Source organism: Canis aureus, chromosome 19 (assembly GCF_053574225.1).
Source record: "Canis aureus isolate CA01 chromosome 19, VMU_Caureus_v.1.0, whole genome shotgun sequence".
In the NCBI taxonomy this organism is placed as follows: Eukaryota; Metazoa; Chordata; class Mammalia; order Carnivora; family Canidae; genus Canis; species Canis aureus.
The window spans coordinates 54,072,932-54,090,551 of NC_135629.1; the positions used below are offsets into that span (position 1 = coordinate 54,072,932).

Below are 17,620 nucleotides of genomic sequence, written 5' to 3' on the forward strand. Positions count from 1 at the left end.
GTTGGTTAAACGTCTGCCTTTGGCTCAGGTCATGATCCCAGGGTCCTGGGATCGAGCCCCGCATCGGGCTCCCTGCTCAGCGGGGAGTCTGCTTCTCCCTGCTCCCTCTTGCTATCTCTTGCGCTCAAATAAATAAATAAAACCTTAAAAATAAACACTGACAACACCTAATGCTGGCGAGGATGAGGAGCAACGGGGTTCTCATTCACTGCTGGTGGGGACGCAAAATGGTCCAGCCACTCTGGAAGACAGTTTAGCGATTTCTGACAAAACTGAACATATCCACGTGAGTTAATGAGCACTGGGTGTGATATACAACCGATGGATCACTGAACTCTACATCTGAAACTAATAATACTCTATATGTGAATTAATTGAATTTAAATAAAATTAAAAATTTTAAAAACACTAAATATATCATACAAAGCTATCTTACAAAACCATTTTACCATATAATCCAGCAATCATGTTCCTTGGTATTTACCCAAAGGTATTTACCCAAAGGACATTTACTTATGTCCACACAGAAGCCTGTACTCAGGTGCCTGCAGCAGCTTTCTCTGCATTTGCAAGGACCTGGAAGGGAGCAAAATGTCCTTCTGGAAGTAAATGGACAAACTTTGGGACGTCCAGACAATGGGATATTATTTAGTGCTGAAAAGAAATAAGCCATCACGGGGGATCCCTGGATGGCTCCGTGGTTTAGCGCCTGCCTTCGGCCCAGGGCCTGATCCTGGAGTCCTGGGATCGAGTCCCGAATCGGGGTCCCTGAAGGGAGCCTGTTTCTCCGTCTGCCTGTGTCTCTGCCTCTCTCTCTCTCTCTTGTAAATGGATGAATAAATCTTTAAAAAAAAAAAATGAGCGATCAAGTCACAAAACTATGTGGAGGAACCTTAAATGCACGTGACGAAGTGAAAGAAGCCAGTCTGAAAAGTCTACAGATCGTGTGACCCTCATTCCATGACATTCTGGAAAAGCAAAACTGTGAAGACAGTAAAAAAAGAACTTGCCAGAATTAGGGGGGGATCCCTGGGTGGCGCAGCGGTTTAGCGCCTGCCTTTGGCCCAGGGCGCGATCCTGGAGACCCAGGATCGAATCCCACATCGGGCTCCCGGTGCATGGAGCCTGCTTCTCCCTCTGCCTGTGTCTCTGCCTCTCTCTCTCTCTCTCTGTGACTATTATAAATAAATAAAAATTAAAAAAAAAAAAGAATTAGGGGAGGAGGATTAAGAGGCCGAGCACAGAGGGGTCTTAGGGCAGCAAGAACAGTGTACACGATCCTATACTGATAGACACACGTCATTACGTACCTGTCCAAACCCACAGAAAGGACACCACCAAGAGGGAATTTTAATGAGACTTGAGGTGGTAATGATGTCTCACTGAGGGTTCATCAGTTATAACAAATGTATCTCAGACAGGGATGGGAGGGGAGATAATGGATAATATGGACTATGCATATGGGGGTGGATAGGATGTATAGGGGAATCTCTGTATTTTCCTAATTTTGCTGTGAACCTGCAACTGATCTAACAAATAGTCTTTAAAAACGTTTTTCCTGGGATCCCTGGGTGGCACAGCGGTTTGGTGCCTGCCTTTGGCCCAGGGCGTGATCCTGGAGACCCCGGGATCGAGTCCCACGTCAGGCTCCCGGTGCATGGAGCCTGCTTCTCCCTCTGCCTATGTCTCTGCCTCTCTCTGTGTGTGACTATCATAAATAGAAATTTAAGAAAAAAAAAATGTTTTTCCTCACCCCCAAATCAAACCCTGTACTCATTAAGCAGCTGCTTCCCATTGCCTGCTCTCCCCACCCCAGCCCCCGGCATCCACGAACCTGCCTTCTGTCTCTGGATTTACCTGTCCTGGGTATTTCACACGGCTGGGAACTCATGGTAGAGGACTTCTTGTCTTGCTTCTTTCTCTGAACATGCTGTTTTCAGGTCCGACCAGGCTGTGTTGCAGGACTTCATTCTTTCTTATGACCGGGTAATATTCCACTGTATGGATGGACCGTCATCTGCTTATCCACTACCCATGGATGGACATTTAGGTGGTTTCCACCTTTTGGCTACTGTGAGTAATGCTGTCATGAACATGCACATACAAGCATTTGTTCAAATACCCGTTTCCATTTCTTTGGGGGCACGCTCCTAGCAGTGAACTTACCGGGAAACTTTGGAGGAAGCACCAAATCGGTTCCCACGGCAGCTGCCCCATCTCACATTCCCACCAGCCATGCGTGATGGTCTCAATTTCTCCACATCCTCACTAACGTGGCATCTCTTGGTTTTGTTTTTGTTTTTGTTTTTGTTTATTTTTATTTTTTTAAAAGATTTTATTTACTTATTCATGAGAGACAGAGAGAGAGAGAGAGAGAGGCGCAGAGACACAGGCAGACGGTGAGGGAGGCTCCTTGCAAGGAGCCTGATGTGGGACTCGATCCTGGGTCTCCAGGATCACACCCCAGGCTGCAGGCGGCGCTAAACCGCTGCGCCACCAGGGCTGCCCTTGGTTTTGTTTTTAAAGATTTTATTCATTTATTCATGAGAGACACAGAGAGAGAGAGGCAGAGACAGAGGCAGAGGGAGAAGGAGGCTCCAGGCAGGGAGCCCGATGCGGCACTCGATTCCAAGACCCCAGGATCACACCCCGAGCCAAAGGCACATGCTCAACCACTGAGCCACCCAGGTGTCCCTTGGTTTTGTTTTTAAATTACAGTCATCCTCATGGGCATCTTCCATCTACAAGGCAGACACTCATCCCAGGGCACCCCTCTCCCTGTTGCCCCAGCCCTGTCTCTCTGCCCCCTGCAAAGCAGAGTCACCCACACGCGTACCTTCTCCCTGCCATTCGCTCTTGGGTGGGTGGAGCTGTTTTTCCCCATTGTCACCAATGAGCTCCATGTTATTAAATCCCAGCCTTGCCCTCTAGGTCTGGCTGCACAGCCCAAGACCCAGGGATGACGTCCTTTTCTTTGATTGGCTCTGATCTCCTGAGCTCTGCTGGGTTCCCTCCAGCCTCTGGCCCCTCCCTCGGCTTTCTGGTCCCTGTCCCCAGGGCACTGTGTGTGGACTCGCACCTGTGGCAGGCAACTCTCAGATGCGTCTGGCGACCCAAGCCCCCAGGCTGTAGGGCCAAGCCCCTTCTCTGTGCCTCCACGTGGGGGCCTCGCAGCTCCGCAGCTGACCTCCTAGTGGTCCCCTCTGTCGCTGCGCCCCCAGGATCCCCCAGGCCCCGTTATCTTGGCTGGCTCCATCCTTCCACCTCCCAGGCACGCTGACCTTCTCTCTCCTACACCCACATCCAATGGGCCAGCTCCACCAGCTTTTCCTTCTACACGGATCCAGGATGCGACCCCTTCTCACCTGCGCTGCCCGCCCAAGTCCAGCCGGTTTGCATCCTCCCTGGACCAGCCTGGGGGCCTCCTACCGGGTCTCCAGCCCCGCCTCGTGCTCCCACCCTATGCTCTGTGCTCCCCTCTAACCAGAAACACTCTGCCCACTTTTTTGTCTATTACCTACTGCTGTATCCTGACCTGGTGTCTAAGGCACAGCACCATTCAACCAACATCTCTTTAAAAAGCTTTTGAGGGGGGCCTGGGTAGTTCAGCTGGTTGAGCGTCTGCCTGCAGCTCAGGTCATGATTCTGGAATCCTGGGATCGAGCCCTGCGTCCGGCTCCCAGCTCCATGGAGAGTCTGTCTCTCCCTCTCCATCTGCCTTTCCCCTTTCTTGCTCTCTTTCAAGTAGATAAAATATTTTAAAAAGCTTTTGAGCTAGAACACATTTTTGCCTGCTAGGGCGACCATAACAAGATACCTCACACCCCGGCACTTAAACACATTTTTTTTTTTCTCACAGTTCAAGGTCACAGCACCAGGAGGGCTGGTTCCCTCCGAAGCCTGCCTCCCCGGCTGGCAGGTGGCCACCGTCTCCCTGTGTCCTCACACGCTCCTCCCTCCGTGTCCGCATCCACGGTGCCGCTCCGTGTATCCAAATTTCCTTTGCTTGGAAGGACAACCAGATGGCTTGGATCAGGGCCCACCCAAATGGCTTATTTAATCACCTCTTTAAAGGCCCTGTCACATTTTTAAAAATTAAAAATAAATAATAAAGGCTCTATCCCTAAATACAGTCACGTTTGGGGGTACAGAGGATGGAGGGCTTCAGCGCAGGAGTTTGGAGGGGACACAACACAGCTCACAACAACCCACATACCCTAGAATTCACCCACTTAAAATGTGCAATTTTTGCAGATGTGCGCAGCCAGCACTACAGGGCACCGGAGGACATCTCGCCCCTCAAAGAGAAACCGCACAGCCTCTAGCTATCCACCCCCATCTCCCTCTCCCCCCAACCCCCCGCCCTCAGCATCCACTCTCTTTCTGCCCCTACAGCTTTACCTGTTCTGGGGATGGCATATGAACAGAATCCCATGAATTATCAGACCTTCTGCTTCTCTCACTTTAGCAGGATATTTTCTTTTTTTTCTTTTAAGATTTTATTTATTTAGAGAGAGCGAGCGAGCAGGACTGGGGAGAAGGGGGAGAAGCAAGTTCCCTGCTGAGCAGGAAGCCCGATGATGCGGGCCTCCGTCCCAGGACCATGACCCGAGCCAAGGAAGATTCTATTTTTTTTTTTTTAAGATTTTATCCATTCATTCATGAGAGACACAGAGAGGGAGAGACAGAGACAGAGACACAGGCAGAGGGAGAAGCAGGCGCCATACAGGGAGCCTAATGTGGGAATTGGTCCTGGGACCCCAGGATCACACCCTGGGCCAAAGGCAGGCGCCAAACCACTGAGCAACCCAGGGATCCCATCAAGGAAGATTCTTAACTGACTGAGCCACCCAGGTGCCCCTAGCAGGATATTTTTAAGGCTCACCCGCGCTATAGCGTGAGAGGGCTTCATTCCTTTTTATGACTGAATAACACCCCGTTGTACAGATGTGCCACATCGGGTTTATCCATTCATCCGCTGATGGGCCTTTCGGCCGGTTCTACCTTGGGGCTCTTGCGCTTGTCTGGCTGGGAACGTTCATCTACAGCAAACACGTTCTGAATAAAGAAAGACACCTAATCATGTAGCCCAAAGAACTCCATCCAAGTGGAAATTTCACACCGTAATGAGAACAGAAGGAAGTATAAGAGAAATCCCTTTCTTGCCCAGTATAGGTTTTCGTTCTGCATTAAAAATTAATGGAACTGTTGCTTCAGAACAAAGTGTACCTACGCACTGCTGTTATTAAATCAATTTGGCAAAAAACAAACAAACGAAGACACGCTGTCCTAAGCCAGAAGCTTGCAGTTGGATAAATCATTTCCTTAAAGAAGGATTGCCTCACTGCTTGGAAGACCCTTTAAAACCGAAGTCAGAGCATGGGCCTCAGTGCTGAAATCTCTCCCCTCCACAACCCAGCCATCTCTGACATCAACTCTTACCATTGCACCACCCCCTAGACACTTGCTCCAGACTTCCTGTTTCTCGAACACATTTCTGCCTCAGGGCCTTTGCACTTTCTGCTCTTCTCAGAATGTTCTTCACCTATATACAGGCATAGTTCATCTTACTTCCTTCAGGTTTCTACTCAAATGTCTCCCTGGTTCCAGAAGCCTCTTTTGATTATCAAATATAATCAAATAGGGGGATTCCGGGATGGCTCAGTGCTTTACTGGCTGTCTTTGGCCTAGGGCATGAAACTGGAGTCCCGGGATCAAGTCCCACATCAGGCTCCCTGCATGGATCCTGCTTCTCCCTCTGCCTGTGTCTCTGCCTCTCTCTGTGTGTCTCTAATGAATAAATAAATAAAATCTTTAAAATATATATATATAATCAAATATAATCTTTCCCCCAACCCAGCCTGGCCATCCCGCCTACTCTGTCGGGCCCTCAGTCCCCAGAATTTCCCACCATGTGACACTGATGTCCTGGTTTAGTAGGGGTTGGTAGCTGACCACCTGCTCCTCCCCTCCTTGGGAGAGGGTACCTTGTCCTTCTCAAGGCCAGTCTCTAGCACCTACAATGCCTGCCACCCAGTCAGTGCTCCACGAGTGTTTGTCCTCCTCCACAAATTAACCCTACAGATGCAACGCAATCCCAAAGTTCCAAGCAGGTATTTTCCGAAATGTTGCAAGCCCATGAAAAGATTCACATGCTTACTAGCTAGAGGTGTTGCTCACATAACATTATGTGTGCACTAAATGCCATGGAATTGTTCACTTTAAGATGAGTAAAAATTTTGTTACTTGAATTGCACTTCAATAAAAAATGGCTCGGTGGGATCCCTGGGTGGCTCAGTGGTTTGGCGCCTGCCTTTGGCCCAGAGCGTGATCCTGGAGACCCTGGATCGAGTCCCACATCAGGCTCCCTGCATGGAGACTGCTTCTCCCTCTGCCTGTGTCTCTGCCTCTCTCTCTCTCGCTCTCTATCATGAATAAATAAATAAATCTTTAAAAAAATAAAAGTAAAAGGCTGCCCCTTTCAAGCAGAAAAATGAGAATATGTACATTGCCAGGGGAGGGACAGAAAAGTCCACCTGCTTTGTTAAGACATTTGGCGTTTCTTTAAAATTAAATACATAGGGGCACCTGGCTGTCTCAGTCAGTAGAACATGAAACTCTTGATCTCATTGTTGTGAGCTCAAACCCCATGTTGGACATGGAGCCTACTTTAAAAAGTTAAATTAAGGGGCACCTGGGTAGCTCCGTTGGTTAAGCATCTGCCTTCAGCTCAGGTCGTGATCCTGGGGTCCTGGGATCAAGTCCTACATCAGGCTCCCCACAGGGAGCCTGCTTTTCCCTCTGCCTATAGTCTCTGCCTCTCTCCCTCATACAAATAAATAAAATCTTTAAAAAATAAAATAAATAAAATAAAGTCTTAAAAAAATAATATATACCTACCATATCATGCAACCATTCCCTTCCTGGGATACCTACCCAAAAGAAATGGGTACATGAACAAACTTAGACCTAAATGTTCATAGCAGGTTTATTTGTAATAATAAAAAATTGGACCAAAAAAAATTGGAAACCACATAAATATACATCAACAGGTGAACTGGGTACATGAAGGGTGGGACAGCCATACAATGGAATATGACTTAGCAACAAAAATGAGTTGACTTGTAGTATATGCAACAATGTGTAAAGATCTTAAAATAAATGTGTCAGGGGCAGCCCGGGTGGCTCAGCGGTTTAGTGCAGCCTTCAGCCCAGGACTTGATCCTGGGGACCTGGGATCGAGTCCCACATCGGGCTCCCTGCATGGAGCCTGCTTCTCCCTCTACCTGTGTCTCTGCCCCTCTCTCTCTCTCTGTGTCTCATGAATAAATAAATGAATAAATAAGTAAGTAAGTAAGTAAGTAAGTCAGGTAAAAAACACCAGACAAAACAGGATACTTACTATATGATTCTAGAAATGCAATTATGGGGCGCCTGGCTGCCTCCAGTTCGGCAGAATGTGCAACTTTTGATCTCAGGTCGTGAGTTCAAATCCCATGCTGGGTGAAGAGATTATTTAAATATTTTTTAAAAATAGAAATGCAGGGTAGCCTGGGTGGCTCAGCGGTTTAGCACCACCTTCGGCCCAGGGCCTGATCCTGGAGACCCGGGATCGAGTCCCACATCGGGCTCCCTGCATGGAGCCTGCTTCTCCCTCTGCCTGTGTCTCTGCCCCACAACCTCCGTGTCTCAAATAAATAAATAAAATCTTTTAAAAAATGCCATGAATCTATAGATCAGTAGCTGCCTGGGTCATGAGTGGGAGGTAAAAAAAGGGGGGGCACAAGGAAACTTTGGGGGAAGACCTTTGAAAATGTGATGCTCAGTGAAAGAAGCCAGGCCTCAAAGGCCACCTATGGTAGGATTCCATCCATATGAAATATCCAGAACAGGTACATCTACAGAGAGTGGGTTATTAGGTGCTGGGAACTGGGGGAGGGGATGGGGAGAGAAGCCTAATGGGGGCAGGGTTTCTTTTGGGGGGGATGGAAAGTTCTTGGAATTAGACAGAGGGGATGGGTGTACAACACTGTCAATGTACTAAATGCCACTGAGTTGTCCACTTTATGTTTTCTTAAGATTTTACTTAATTTGACACAGAGAGAGCACAAGTAGGCAGAGTGGCAGAGCGAGAAGGAGAAGCAGACACCCCACTGAGCAGGGAGCCCAATGCAGGGCTCCATCCCAGGACCTCGGTTCCATGACCTTAGCTGTAGGCAGATGCTTAAGCGACTGAGCCATCCAACTCAGCACCCCTGAGTTGTTCACTTTAAACTGATTAATGGTTAATCTAACATGAATTTATCCTCAATAAAAAAAAGAGGAATGGCAAGAGTTATACAGATACACCCCTCCATCCTGCTCCCATCCTCACTTGCAGCCCCCACCCCAACCCTTCCCAGCCACCTGCTGCGGTCCACCCATCCCCTCCTCCTGAGCTCCCAAGAACCACCCCCCGACACACACACACACACACACACACACACTTTTAAAACTTGGACCATCTTGGGCAGCCCCGGTGGCGCAGCGGTTTGGCGCCGCCTGCAGCCTGGGGCGTGATCCTGGAGACCCGGGATCAAATCCCACGTTGGGCTCCCGGTGCATGGAGCCTGCTTCTCCCTCTGCCTGTGTCTCTGCCTCTCTCTCTCTCTGTGTGTCTCTATAAATAAATAAAATCTTTTAAAAAAAACAAAAAACAAAAAACTTGGACCATCTCTACAGTTTCCTGGAAGTGACTCATTGAGCTTGCTGCACAGGACAGCAGAGCGAGCCCTGCTCCAGGGAACTGAGGCAGCTGAAAACCCAGCCTGCTCAGAACGACAGACATTTGTACCTGTGACTGTCCCAGCATGCAGATGACAAAGCTGAACCTGAGAGCAAAGCCATGAGCCCACGGGTCATCAGCTGGCTCAAGGGGATGGGGAGTCCCCCAGCCCTGCCTGTCCTGTCCTCAGCTGATGCCCTCTGCCCCCTACGTGGAAGCTGGTCTGCAAGGATGGGACCATGATACAGGTCCTCCCGGTGTTCACATCCTTGTGTGGTCCCCGTGCATGTCTGGGCTGACCTGGGACTCCATGGGAGCAAGAGAATGCATCAGAAGTGATGCTGGCCCGGTTCCAGGTCGAAGCTTGAGGAGGCCTGGTGGCCTCAGCCCTACATTCCGAGGAGCCCTGAGCTGCTACGAAAGAGGTAAGGCTGTCCCGCTCGGGTGGCCACATGGAAAGGCCGCATAGAGGGGGAGCGGCCCAGCTGACCCGGCCATCCCAAGGCGTCAGACGTGGACATCCTAGACGGTGACGTCCAAGCAGCCTGGCGCCCAGAGAACAGCAGCCACCGTTCATGTGGAACAAAAGAGCTGCCAGCAAACATAAAAGAGAATACGCAGGGGTGTAGGGGTGGGGGTGGGGGTAGGAGTTTGCTCCACTGACAACAAGAATCCATGACACCCAAGAATGACCCAGAGCTCCGCTTAGGTGGCCTGTGACGAGTGGCCCCATACGCCCCGTCCACGCCCTCTGACGCACTGATGCTGACCATGCCTGCACACAAAAACCTACAAACAAGGAAATCCTACCCTGCACTAGGATGCCTTCCTATCAAGTGGACAAAGCCCATGGTTGCACTTCTGCCTCAGTAATGCCCTGGCTTCCGGGGGGCTGGTTGGGGTGCTGTGGGAAGATGTCGGACCCCAGGAGATGGGCCCCCACTGTCGCTGCAGCCCACCTCCCAAGCCTCCCCTCCTGCTGCCCCTGGCACTGCCTGACACAGCCCCCCATTCACTGCCCAAGGCCCAGACTCCAAAACCTCCCTCAACCACCTTCCCTGCACTGGGATGTGGGTGGGGCCCCAAAACCAAACTTCACCACCTCCAGGAAGCTCTCCCTGGTGCACCTGCTCATGCTACTCCTTTTTTTTTTTTTTTTTTTTTTTTTAAGATTTTATTTATTTATCCATGAGAGACACAGAGAAAGAGAGAGGCAGAGACACAGACAGAGGGAGAAGCAGGCTCCATGCAGGGAGCCCGACGTGGGACTTGATCCTGGGTCTTCAGGATCACGCCCTGGGCTGAAGGCGGCGCTAAACCGCTGAGCCACCCGGGCTGCCCTGCTCATGCTACTCCTACCCAGCATCTCACCGTCAGGGACCAGCTCCCTGTCTGTCAGACGTGGGATCCTGGGTGCTCTCCTGAGTGCAGTGGGCTGCAATGGGCCCAGCTGGTGGCAGACACCCAGTCTGGCTCCAGGGACATCAGGAAGGTCACTGCCCTGCAAGCAGGCTCCAGGGGCAGGGGAGGGCCCCTGACTACTCTATTTGGAAATGGGGAAAATGAGGATCAGAGATAAAACTTGCCCCCAACATCCATCAGTCAGGGTGTGTATCATCTAGATTTTCGGTATTCCTGATGCTCTGGCATCTGTGGCCTCGCCGACCAGGCAGGGACCATCCCCCACACCTGGGCCTTGCCGACCAGGCAGGGACCGTCCCCCACACCTGGGCCTCGCCGACCAGGCAGGGACCGTCCCCCACACCTGGGCCTCGCCGACCAGGCAGGGACCATCCCCCACACCTGGGCCTTGCTGACCAGGCAGGGACCGTCCCAGGCAGGGACCGTCCCCCACACCTGGGCCTCGCTGACCAGGCAGGGACCGTCCCCCACACCTGGGCCTCACTGACCAGGCAGGGACCGTCCCCCACACCTGGGGCCTCGCCGACCAGGCAGGGACCGTCCCCCACACCTGGGCCTTGCTGACCAGGCAGGGACCATCCCCCACACCTGGGCCTTGCTGACCAGGGAGGGACCATCCCCCACACCTGGGCCTCACCAGGAGGAACAGTCTGTCACGGAGTCAGCCAGTTCCTAGAGATGGCGAACAGCTCACCAGCGGAGCGCACATTTCACGTGCCAACCAATCAGTCCAGAGCCCATACCCCGAGTCAGTATCTCCCTGCCCTGAACACCCCAGGCCCAACTGGCAAACAGTGAGGGACGGTGCACTGTCACCTCCTGGCATCGAGCTCTGACCGCCAGCATGTCTCTGGAATAAACATTATCGCCAGCTCTAAGACCCAGCTCAGGGCAACACAGCCAGATAAGAAACCTGGCTCCCCGGCCATGAAGCTCCCTCTTCCAGAAAGCCCTGGGTGGCCTAGATAGTTGCCTGCCAGAGTGACCCCACTTCCGTCCCGCCCCAATTCCTCTTATGTTTTAGGTTCACCAGGAAAGGGTGAGCCCACGAAACCTGGGCAGCCCACCCTCGGGCCCTAACAAAGGCAGAGCCCCAGGTCCACACTGCCTCTCTCTCTCTCTCCTGTGATCTTGCTGTGTGGCCCACGAGGCTGCGTGAGCCCTCTGGGCAGGACTTGTGAGTCATAACCCTCGTTCCTCAAAGGTCTCAGGTCATCTTTGCTAAAGAGCATGCGGCGATTACGAGAACCACCAGGGCCGGCCCAGCCACAACACTGACACTGGCCGCGGACGGGAGAGGTCTGTGGGGGCCGGCCACGCAGAACACAGGCTCAGGCGGATGCCCCAGGCGTTCCCAGCCAGTGGCCTCGCTGTCAGCAGGTCGGCACCTATGGGACAGAGAGCACCTACCCCCACAGCCTGCTGGGATGATTCAAACCAGCCAATCCCAGGCCTGCTTACCCAACCTCGCCAGTCCCTTCCCACAGGAACCACAATAAAGGTTTTTGCCCACATTCTCCTCCCGCTCCCTATGCCTCCTGACCCTGGTGCTTCCTTCCCCCACGTGGCCCCATGTGGCATAGTGGGTCCCCGTCTTTGGGAACGGTCTTTTCTACAACAGTCTATAGCCACACAATAATAAAATCTCCATTTCAAAGCTGAGTGGAGCCCAGACCAGCCCGGGGATGCCCAGCAGAGGGAGGAAGAAGCCATGGTGGATGGCGGTCCCCCGGGAGGCACTGCCCAAGTTCTGCTCCTCTGCACACAGCCTGTGGGTAACTCAGGCCACCCGGCGGCCCCAGACGCCCCCCTCCTGCTCTGGGTCCCAGGAAGCCAGACGCAGAGTGGCCCAGGGAGCACCCAGGGCTGGGTCCCCGAGTCCCACCCTCTCAGGACACCCCGCCACAGAGGAGGGGCTGGCATAAAGGCCCCTGGCTGCCTGGGCAGAGGGAGACAGAGGCCCAGAGGCAGGCAGAGGATGTGAAGTGACTTTAATCCCCACCTTCACATGGGAGCAGCAGGAGTGTCTGAGCATGGGGCCAGCCCCTCAGTGCCAGGCCGCCTGCCTCTGCGGGGGGTCCCAGCACCCCCAGTGTCCAGGGCTGCAGCTGCAAGAGCTGAAGTCTGAGGTGCTGCACAGCCAGAAGGACCCACATCTGAGGGCTGAGGGGCCAGTGGCTGTGCGCTGCTGCCACCGATGGACATGTCCCTGTAGCGGCCGTGCTTGGGGCCCAGGAGCCGTCCGTGGTGGCACGAGCTTGTCCTCAGAGCAGCGAGGTCTTCCTCTCTGACAGCAGCAGAGACTCCTTCATGACCATGAGCAGCCCCAGCGGGTACAGGCACCCCTGGGCACGGAGCCGGGACAAGACGAACAGGGAGATGGCAGCTACGCCGACGCTGAGCACCACTGTGGGGGGCAGACCGGTGGGAGTCAGCAAGAGCTTGCCGCACAGGGAAGGGCCATCTGCAGCCTGTCCCCTCCCCAAGCCCTTGCCCCCAGGGGGCTCCAAGCCCCAGGAGGACGGCCTGGCCATCTTACCTGCAGCTGCGATAACCCCACAAGCACTTCGGTTTCCAGCCTGGACTGAGTCCTGGTCCTCAACAGGGATGGCTGTGGCATTCCAGAGAGAGGTGACATCGTCTGGGGTCACAGAGGTCCCTATGGACGTGGCAGCCTTATCCTGGAGAGTCTCAGTTCCTGTAATAAGTCCAGGCTTTCAGCAGCTGGGGAGTGGGTGCTGCGGGCGTGGGTGAGGGGGGACAAATAGGTGTTCTGAAAACCCGGGGGACCCTGGGGCTCATCCTCCGCTGTCCCCACGGAGATGCAGGCACGGGTAGGTGCAAATATCCACACCCTCAGCCTGGTCACCCACCGGAAGGTGTCAGGCATCCTTATCTAACGACCAGTCCTCCCCACCCCTACAGACACGCCAAGGTCCCGTGGCACATACCACAGCCAAGCTCGTCACTGGAGCCGGGACAGTCGCCGTGGCCGTCGCAGAGCCAGGTGTGTGGGATGCAGGCACCGCCTCGCAGGCAGCGGAGCTCGCCCGCCGGGCAGGGCTGGTAACTGCAGTTGTAAACGTTGTCCACGATGCCATCTCGGCAGTCATCGATGTTGTCACAAGGGCAGGGGCTGCCAGTGACTGGCAGGCACTCTCCGTCCTGGGCACAAGGCTTGATCCCTGGAGTACAAGGTCAGTCAGGTCGCAGATACCTACCCACCAGTGCTGGGCTATGCCCCTCCACCCGGCCCCCTCGTAAGCCTGCCTTCTAGGAACAGGTGACCCTAGAAAATCCGGCCATCCCTAGAGGCTTCCACTTGTTAGCTCCACCTTCCACGGACTGGCCTTGCTGCAAGCCCCTCATCCCAAGGCCCCACTCAGTGGGTTCCCAGTAAACCCACCTCTTCTCACACCTGACACCCTGTAAGCCCTGCCCACCCTCAGGCCCCACCCCACTATCCCCACCCCACCCCCAAGCTACACTCCTCCCCACACACTCAGCCTCCCCACGGCCCCAGGTGCTCGGCCACTCACTGCACTCATCTTCATCGCTGCCGTCGGGGCAGTCCTCGTCACCGTCGCAACGCAGGGTGAGGGGCACACAGAAGCCACTGGTGCGGCACTGGAAGCTGGCGGGTGGGCACGAGCCTGCAAGATGCACAAGAGTGAGATCCGGGCCCCTTCCCCCCAGGGGCACAGTGCCAACAGACTGCGACCACCGACCACCACCGACCACCACCAGAGGCAGGCCAGGTCCCAGGGCGCTGGATCGACACTGGTGGCCACCAATTTGCTGAGGACCTACTGCGCTGGAGGCTTGGAGGGCAGGTGCGACTGCCATCCCCATGCTGCAGAAGCCACCGAGGAGGGAGGCAAGGCCCAGGGCTGTGGAGCTGGTGGCAGCTTCGTTTGGAACCCAGGTCTCACTGATCCTGGAGTTTTTACCCGGCTCCAGCCTGGATGGTCTCCCCAAGATCGGCGGTTAGACAGACTGGGGTAGGGGCCATCTCTGAAACTGCCCTGGACGGGGTCCATGGAGAGGGTCAGCAGAGCCCACTATAACCCACCTGCTTCGCCAAGGGGAAACTGAGGCTCTGGGCAGCGGACCTGCTGAGTTACCAAGGCTTGTCCACTCACTTCCTAAACTCCTCCCAGATCCAACCACTGTCCCCATCCTGAATGTGCCACCTCCTCACCAGGCCCCACCCCCATCTCCAGCCTCAGAGTCACATCATTCAGTCACTGGCCCTTGCCTCCCCTCTGCTCAGAATCGTGCCCTGGTCCCCTGAGCCTCTCATACCAAATCCCTACTTTGTCTATGTGGCCACAAGGCCTGGCCCAGCCCTGTGGCAAACCCTTCCACGACCTCACCTCCTCCCTCCTTCTTCCTCTTCATCCGGATCCCTCTGTCCTGGCCTCCCCACTGTTCTCCGAGAGGCTTGGCTTGTTTCTGCCCCAGGGCCTTTGCCTGAGCTGGTCCTTGGCCCAGTGCTCCCTCCTCCCCTCACTCTGCAACTGGTGATTCCTCCTCAGTTTTCAATTCTCAGCTTTCTTCTCGGAAGGGGTCTCATGCACCTCTCAGAGACGCCTAAAGCTCCGCCTTCCACTTACAATGCTCCTCAAATTGGTATCCACACAGACCGGACACTGCGCGATCAGGGCTGGGACCTCATGACCCCAAGCCCAGGGTGGTACAGACACAAGTCACGCAAGGGTTCAGGCTGTGTCCTGATGAGATCTGAGCCTTCCTGGACCCCAGGAGATGAGGTTTAGGCTACATGCTGATGGGGAGGAGCACAGAAGGGCCTAGAACCTGGGCTGGCAGGAGGGAGTCTGATGGACAGAGGGAAGGAATGGCTTTTAAGGCTCTCCTCCTGGGGGCGGGGAGGGGGGGGCACGTGGCCTGGACCCAACCTAGTGGCCCTCCATTCCATCCTGGTCCTCTTGCCACCTCCACCTTTACTCAGAGGCCTGAGGCTCCAAACCCCCTTCTCCCCACAGCCAGCACCCTCCACGGGCCTCTAGGCTCAATGAGACCTGTGGCCCACACGGTCCCTGAGCTTTTGAAGCCAGGAAGAGCTGCGGCCAACCTGGATCTGGCTTCCTTCCCTGCCCACGGGGGTCTGGCGGTCTGGGCGCAGCTTCCTCTCCAGGCCTAGCCACTCCCGGCCCTGCCAACATCACACCTCCCTCCCTGGAGTGTACGCTCTTCCTGAAAGTGGGAGCAGAGCACAGCAGACCAGGCCTCACAGGGCTGGGGGGTCAGACAGGAGCTGAAGCGACCAGTGCCTTTCCCTCCCAGCCTCAGTTCCCTCCCCTGTACGAGGAGCACACCAAGAGTCCCTCCCTCAGTGTCCTGAGGACAGAGCCCACTTGTAGACTCTGGTCCTTGGTTAGTGAGTCCTGCCTCCTTAAAGGGCCCAGGAACATTCAGCCTGCGGAGGTGCAAGGGGTGAGGCAGGAGCCCAGGTAAGGCGGCATCGTGCAGGAAAGGGGCAAGTGAGTGAACCTGAGCTCAGAGCTGAGAGCCCGGGTCACCTGTGCCTACAGAGGTCGCTCTACCCCGCCCGGCTGCCTCTGGGAACCCCGGAGCGGGCCTCCAAGATCATTAGGCCCAGGGGCAGGTGCCCAAGGGCGGAGTCCCCGGGAGCGAGGGAAGCCTTTCCTCCTCCGAGGCCAGCGGAGGGAGGCGCGGAGGCGGGGAGGGCGGGGGCCGGTCGCCCAGAACACTGGGCCGTACCGGGTCCGGGGCGAGCGAGGGCTCGGGAGGCAGCTGCTGCCGGAGGCGCCGGGCGGCCGGCCCTGCAGCTAGAGGTCGGACGCCGGGAGCCCACCGCGCGCCTCCCGCCCGCGCCGGGGGAAGGGCTCCCGCAAAGCTGAGCCGCGGCGCGGGGCCGGCAGGCGCAAGCGGCACCCCGCGGCGCCCGGATCCCCACCAGGCGCCCCGCACGCGCGAGCCCCGGGCCACGTGCCGGGGGAGTGTCCGGGACGGCCCGGCCGCACAGCCAATGGCGAGGGCCGCCGGCGCGGGGCGGGGCGCGGCCGCCCGAGGGGCGCGCGGGGCGCCGGAGCTCACTCACCCGGGGCCTGGGCCAGGAGCCGGAGCGGGACCGGCGTCGGGGCGGCCTCCAGGCCCAGCCCGAAGCAGAGCAGCAGCCGCAGCGCCAGGCCCAGGGCCGCGGGCCGCCGCACTCCGCCCCGCGCCATGCCTCCGCCGTCGCCGCGCCGCCCCCGCCAGGGCTCGGACCACGCGCCCGGGGCCTCGCTTTTATGCCCCCGCGCACGCGCGCTGCGGCCGGGGCGGAGCCCCAGCCCCGAGGAGGGGCGGCGCCCGCGGCCAAGGGTACCGTAAACGTCCGAATACGAGGGGACCCGCAATTTCAGGCTCTACCCGCTTTCTCCGGGGACCGGGAACATCGAAAGGTGTTGGGCCCATTTGAAGGTAGGGACTATGGGGACGTAAACGAACTGGTCGGTGTCTACGTACAACATCGGATGTGTCGCATGCGTCCCGCAGCAAGTGCGCTCGTCGAATCGTCCTATTTAATACGGCGCCCACTCCCCTCAGGCACGCCCCAGCCTCTCCCGCCTCCAGCTTCTCCAATGCCCCGGGGCTCTCCGCTTCGCTAACTTTGATTTAGGGTCTCGATGACCCACTAGAGCGTCCGCTGCAGGACCGCAATGCTGTGGTGTTCGTTGCATCCCCCGTGCCTAAGCACAGCGTCTGCCACAGTAGTAGGCTCTTAAATATTTAGGGAATGAACGAACGAGACACGTCCAGACCTCCCTGGCTTCCATCAAGGTCCTGTCCCTCGCACCTGGAGGCGCTCACCCCCGCCCACTGCCCCATTTAGTCCTCCTCACCGGGATAGGATTCTTCTCAAGATAGCAAAGGTCCCCTGTGGGCTTTCCCTTCGCGTGCTCAAGCAGTAGGCACGTAAATTACACATGTCCCGCGGGCTTTCTGTCCAATCAGCTGCTCTGTTTTCTTGAGACTAAGTATTTATCTATAGCTCTGCCTTCAGAAGAAGCAACCGGTCTGTCGGCCAGCACAACCCCAGACGTGTTGGTTCCTTAGTGTTGACAGGCGCGCAAGGATCTATCACCCCGTTTCCCAGGTAGCAACGCTACAGCATCCAGATTTTTCCCACAAGGGGCTCTGTTTGCAGATTGTTGGCATGTTTCGCGATTTGAAAATGTTGAAAGTTACACCTGCTTTTTGAGTGAGTATATTGTGTGTGTGTGTGTGTGTGTGTGTGTGTGTGTTGGGTTTTATTGCTGTTGTTTCAGAATCTCCCAGATTCCCAGGGGAAATGGGTAAGAGGTAAAGGTGTACAGGTGCAGAGGCAGGTGGAAAGGTGACAAACAGGACCCGGCATGCATGGGTGGGGAGCATCCCATCTTTGAGGCTCAAAGGTCTCTGAGGTGC

General features: G+C 55.5%; 2 protein-coding genes across 14 annotated transcripts in view; one reads left to right on the top strand and one right to left on the bottom strand.

Annotated features, from left to right (window-relative positions):
• Positions 1 to 17,620, top strand: part of HNRNPM (heterogeneous nuclear ribonucleoprotein M) — a 276,948-nt gene that overhangs the window by 116,610 nt on the left and 142,718 nt on the right. The gene's annotated exons all lie outside the window — the stretch shown is intronic.
• Positions 12,161 to 16,428, bottom strand: CD320 (CD320 molecule). 3 transcript variants are annotated; one of them, XM_077860171.1, is made up of 5 exons: positions 16,272 to 16,428; positions 13,726 to 13,839; positions 13,138 to 13,371; positions 12,726 to 12,884; positions 12,161 to 12,593 (listed from the first exon to the last, which is right to left on the bottom strand). In XM_077860171.1, exons 1-5 carry the CDS (start codon positions 16,396 to 16,398, stop codon positions 12,451 to 12,453), a joined length of 777 nt encoding a protein of 258 aa, XP_077716297.1. In that variant the 5' UTR covers positions 16,399 to 16,428; the 3' UTR covers positions 12,161 to 12,450. The 3 variants fall into 3 exon arrangements, with proteins under 3 accessions (XP_077716297.1, XP_077716298.1, XP_077716299.1); XM_077860172.1 differs by lacking the exon at positions 16,272 to 16,428 and adding an exon at positions 15,282 to 15,844; XM_077860173.1 differs by lacking the exon at positions 16,272 to 16,428 and adding an exon at positions 14,563 to 15,057.

What these genes read in the sequence shown, in the direction of transcription:
- CD320 (XM_077860171.1), bottom strand. Translation starts at nt 16,398, where the DNA reads ATGGCGCGGGGCGGAGTGCGGCGGCCCGCGGCCCTGGGCCTGGCGCTG. An exon ending in CAGCGATGAAGATGAGTGCA is followed by an intron (nt 13,372 to 13,725) that starts GTGAGTGGCCGA and finishes CTTGTACTCCAG; the next exon opens with GGATCAAGCCTTGTGCCCAG. An exon ending in TGGGGTTATCGCAGCTGCAG is followed by an intron (nt 12,594 to 12,725) that starts GTAAGATGGCCA and finishes TGCCCCCCACAG; the next exon opens with TGGTGCTCAGCGTCGGCGTA.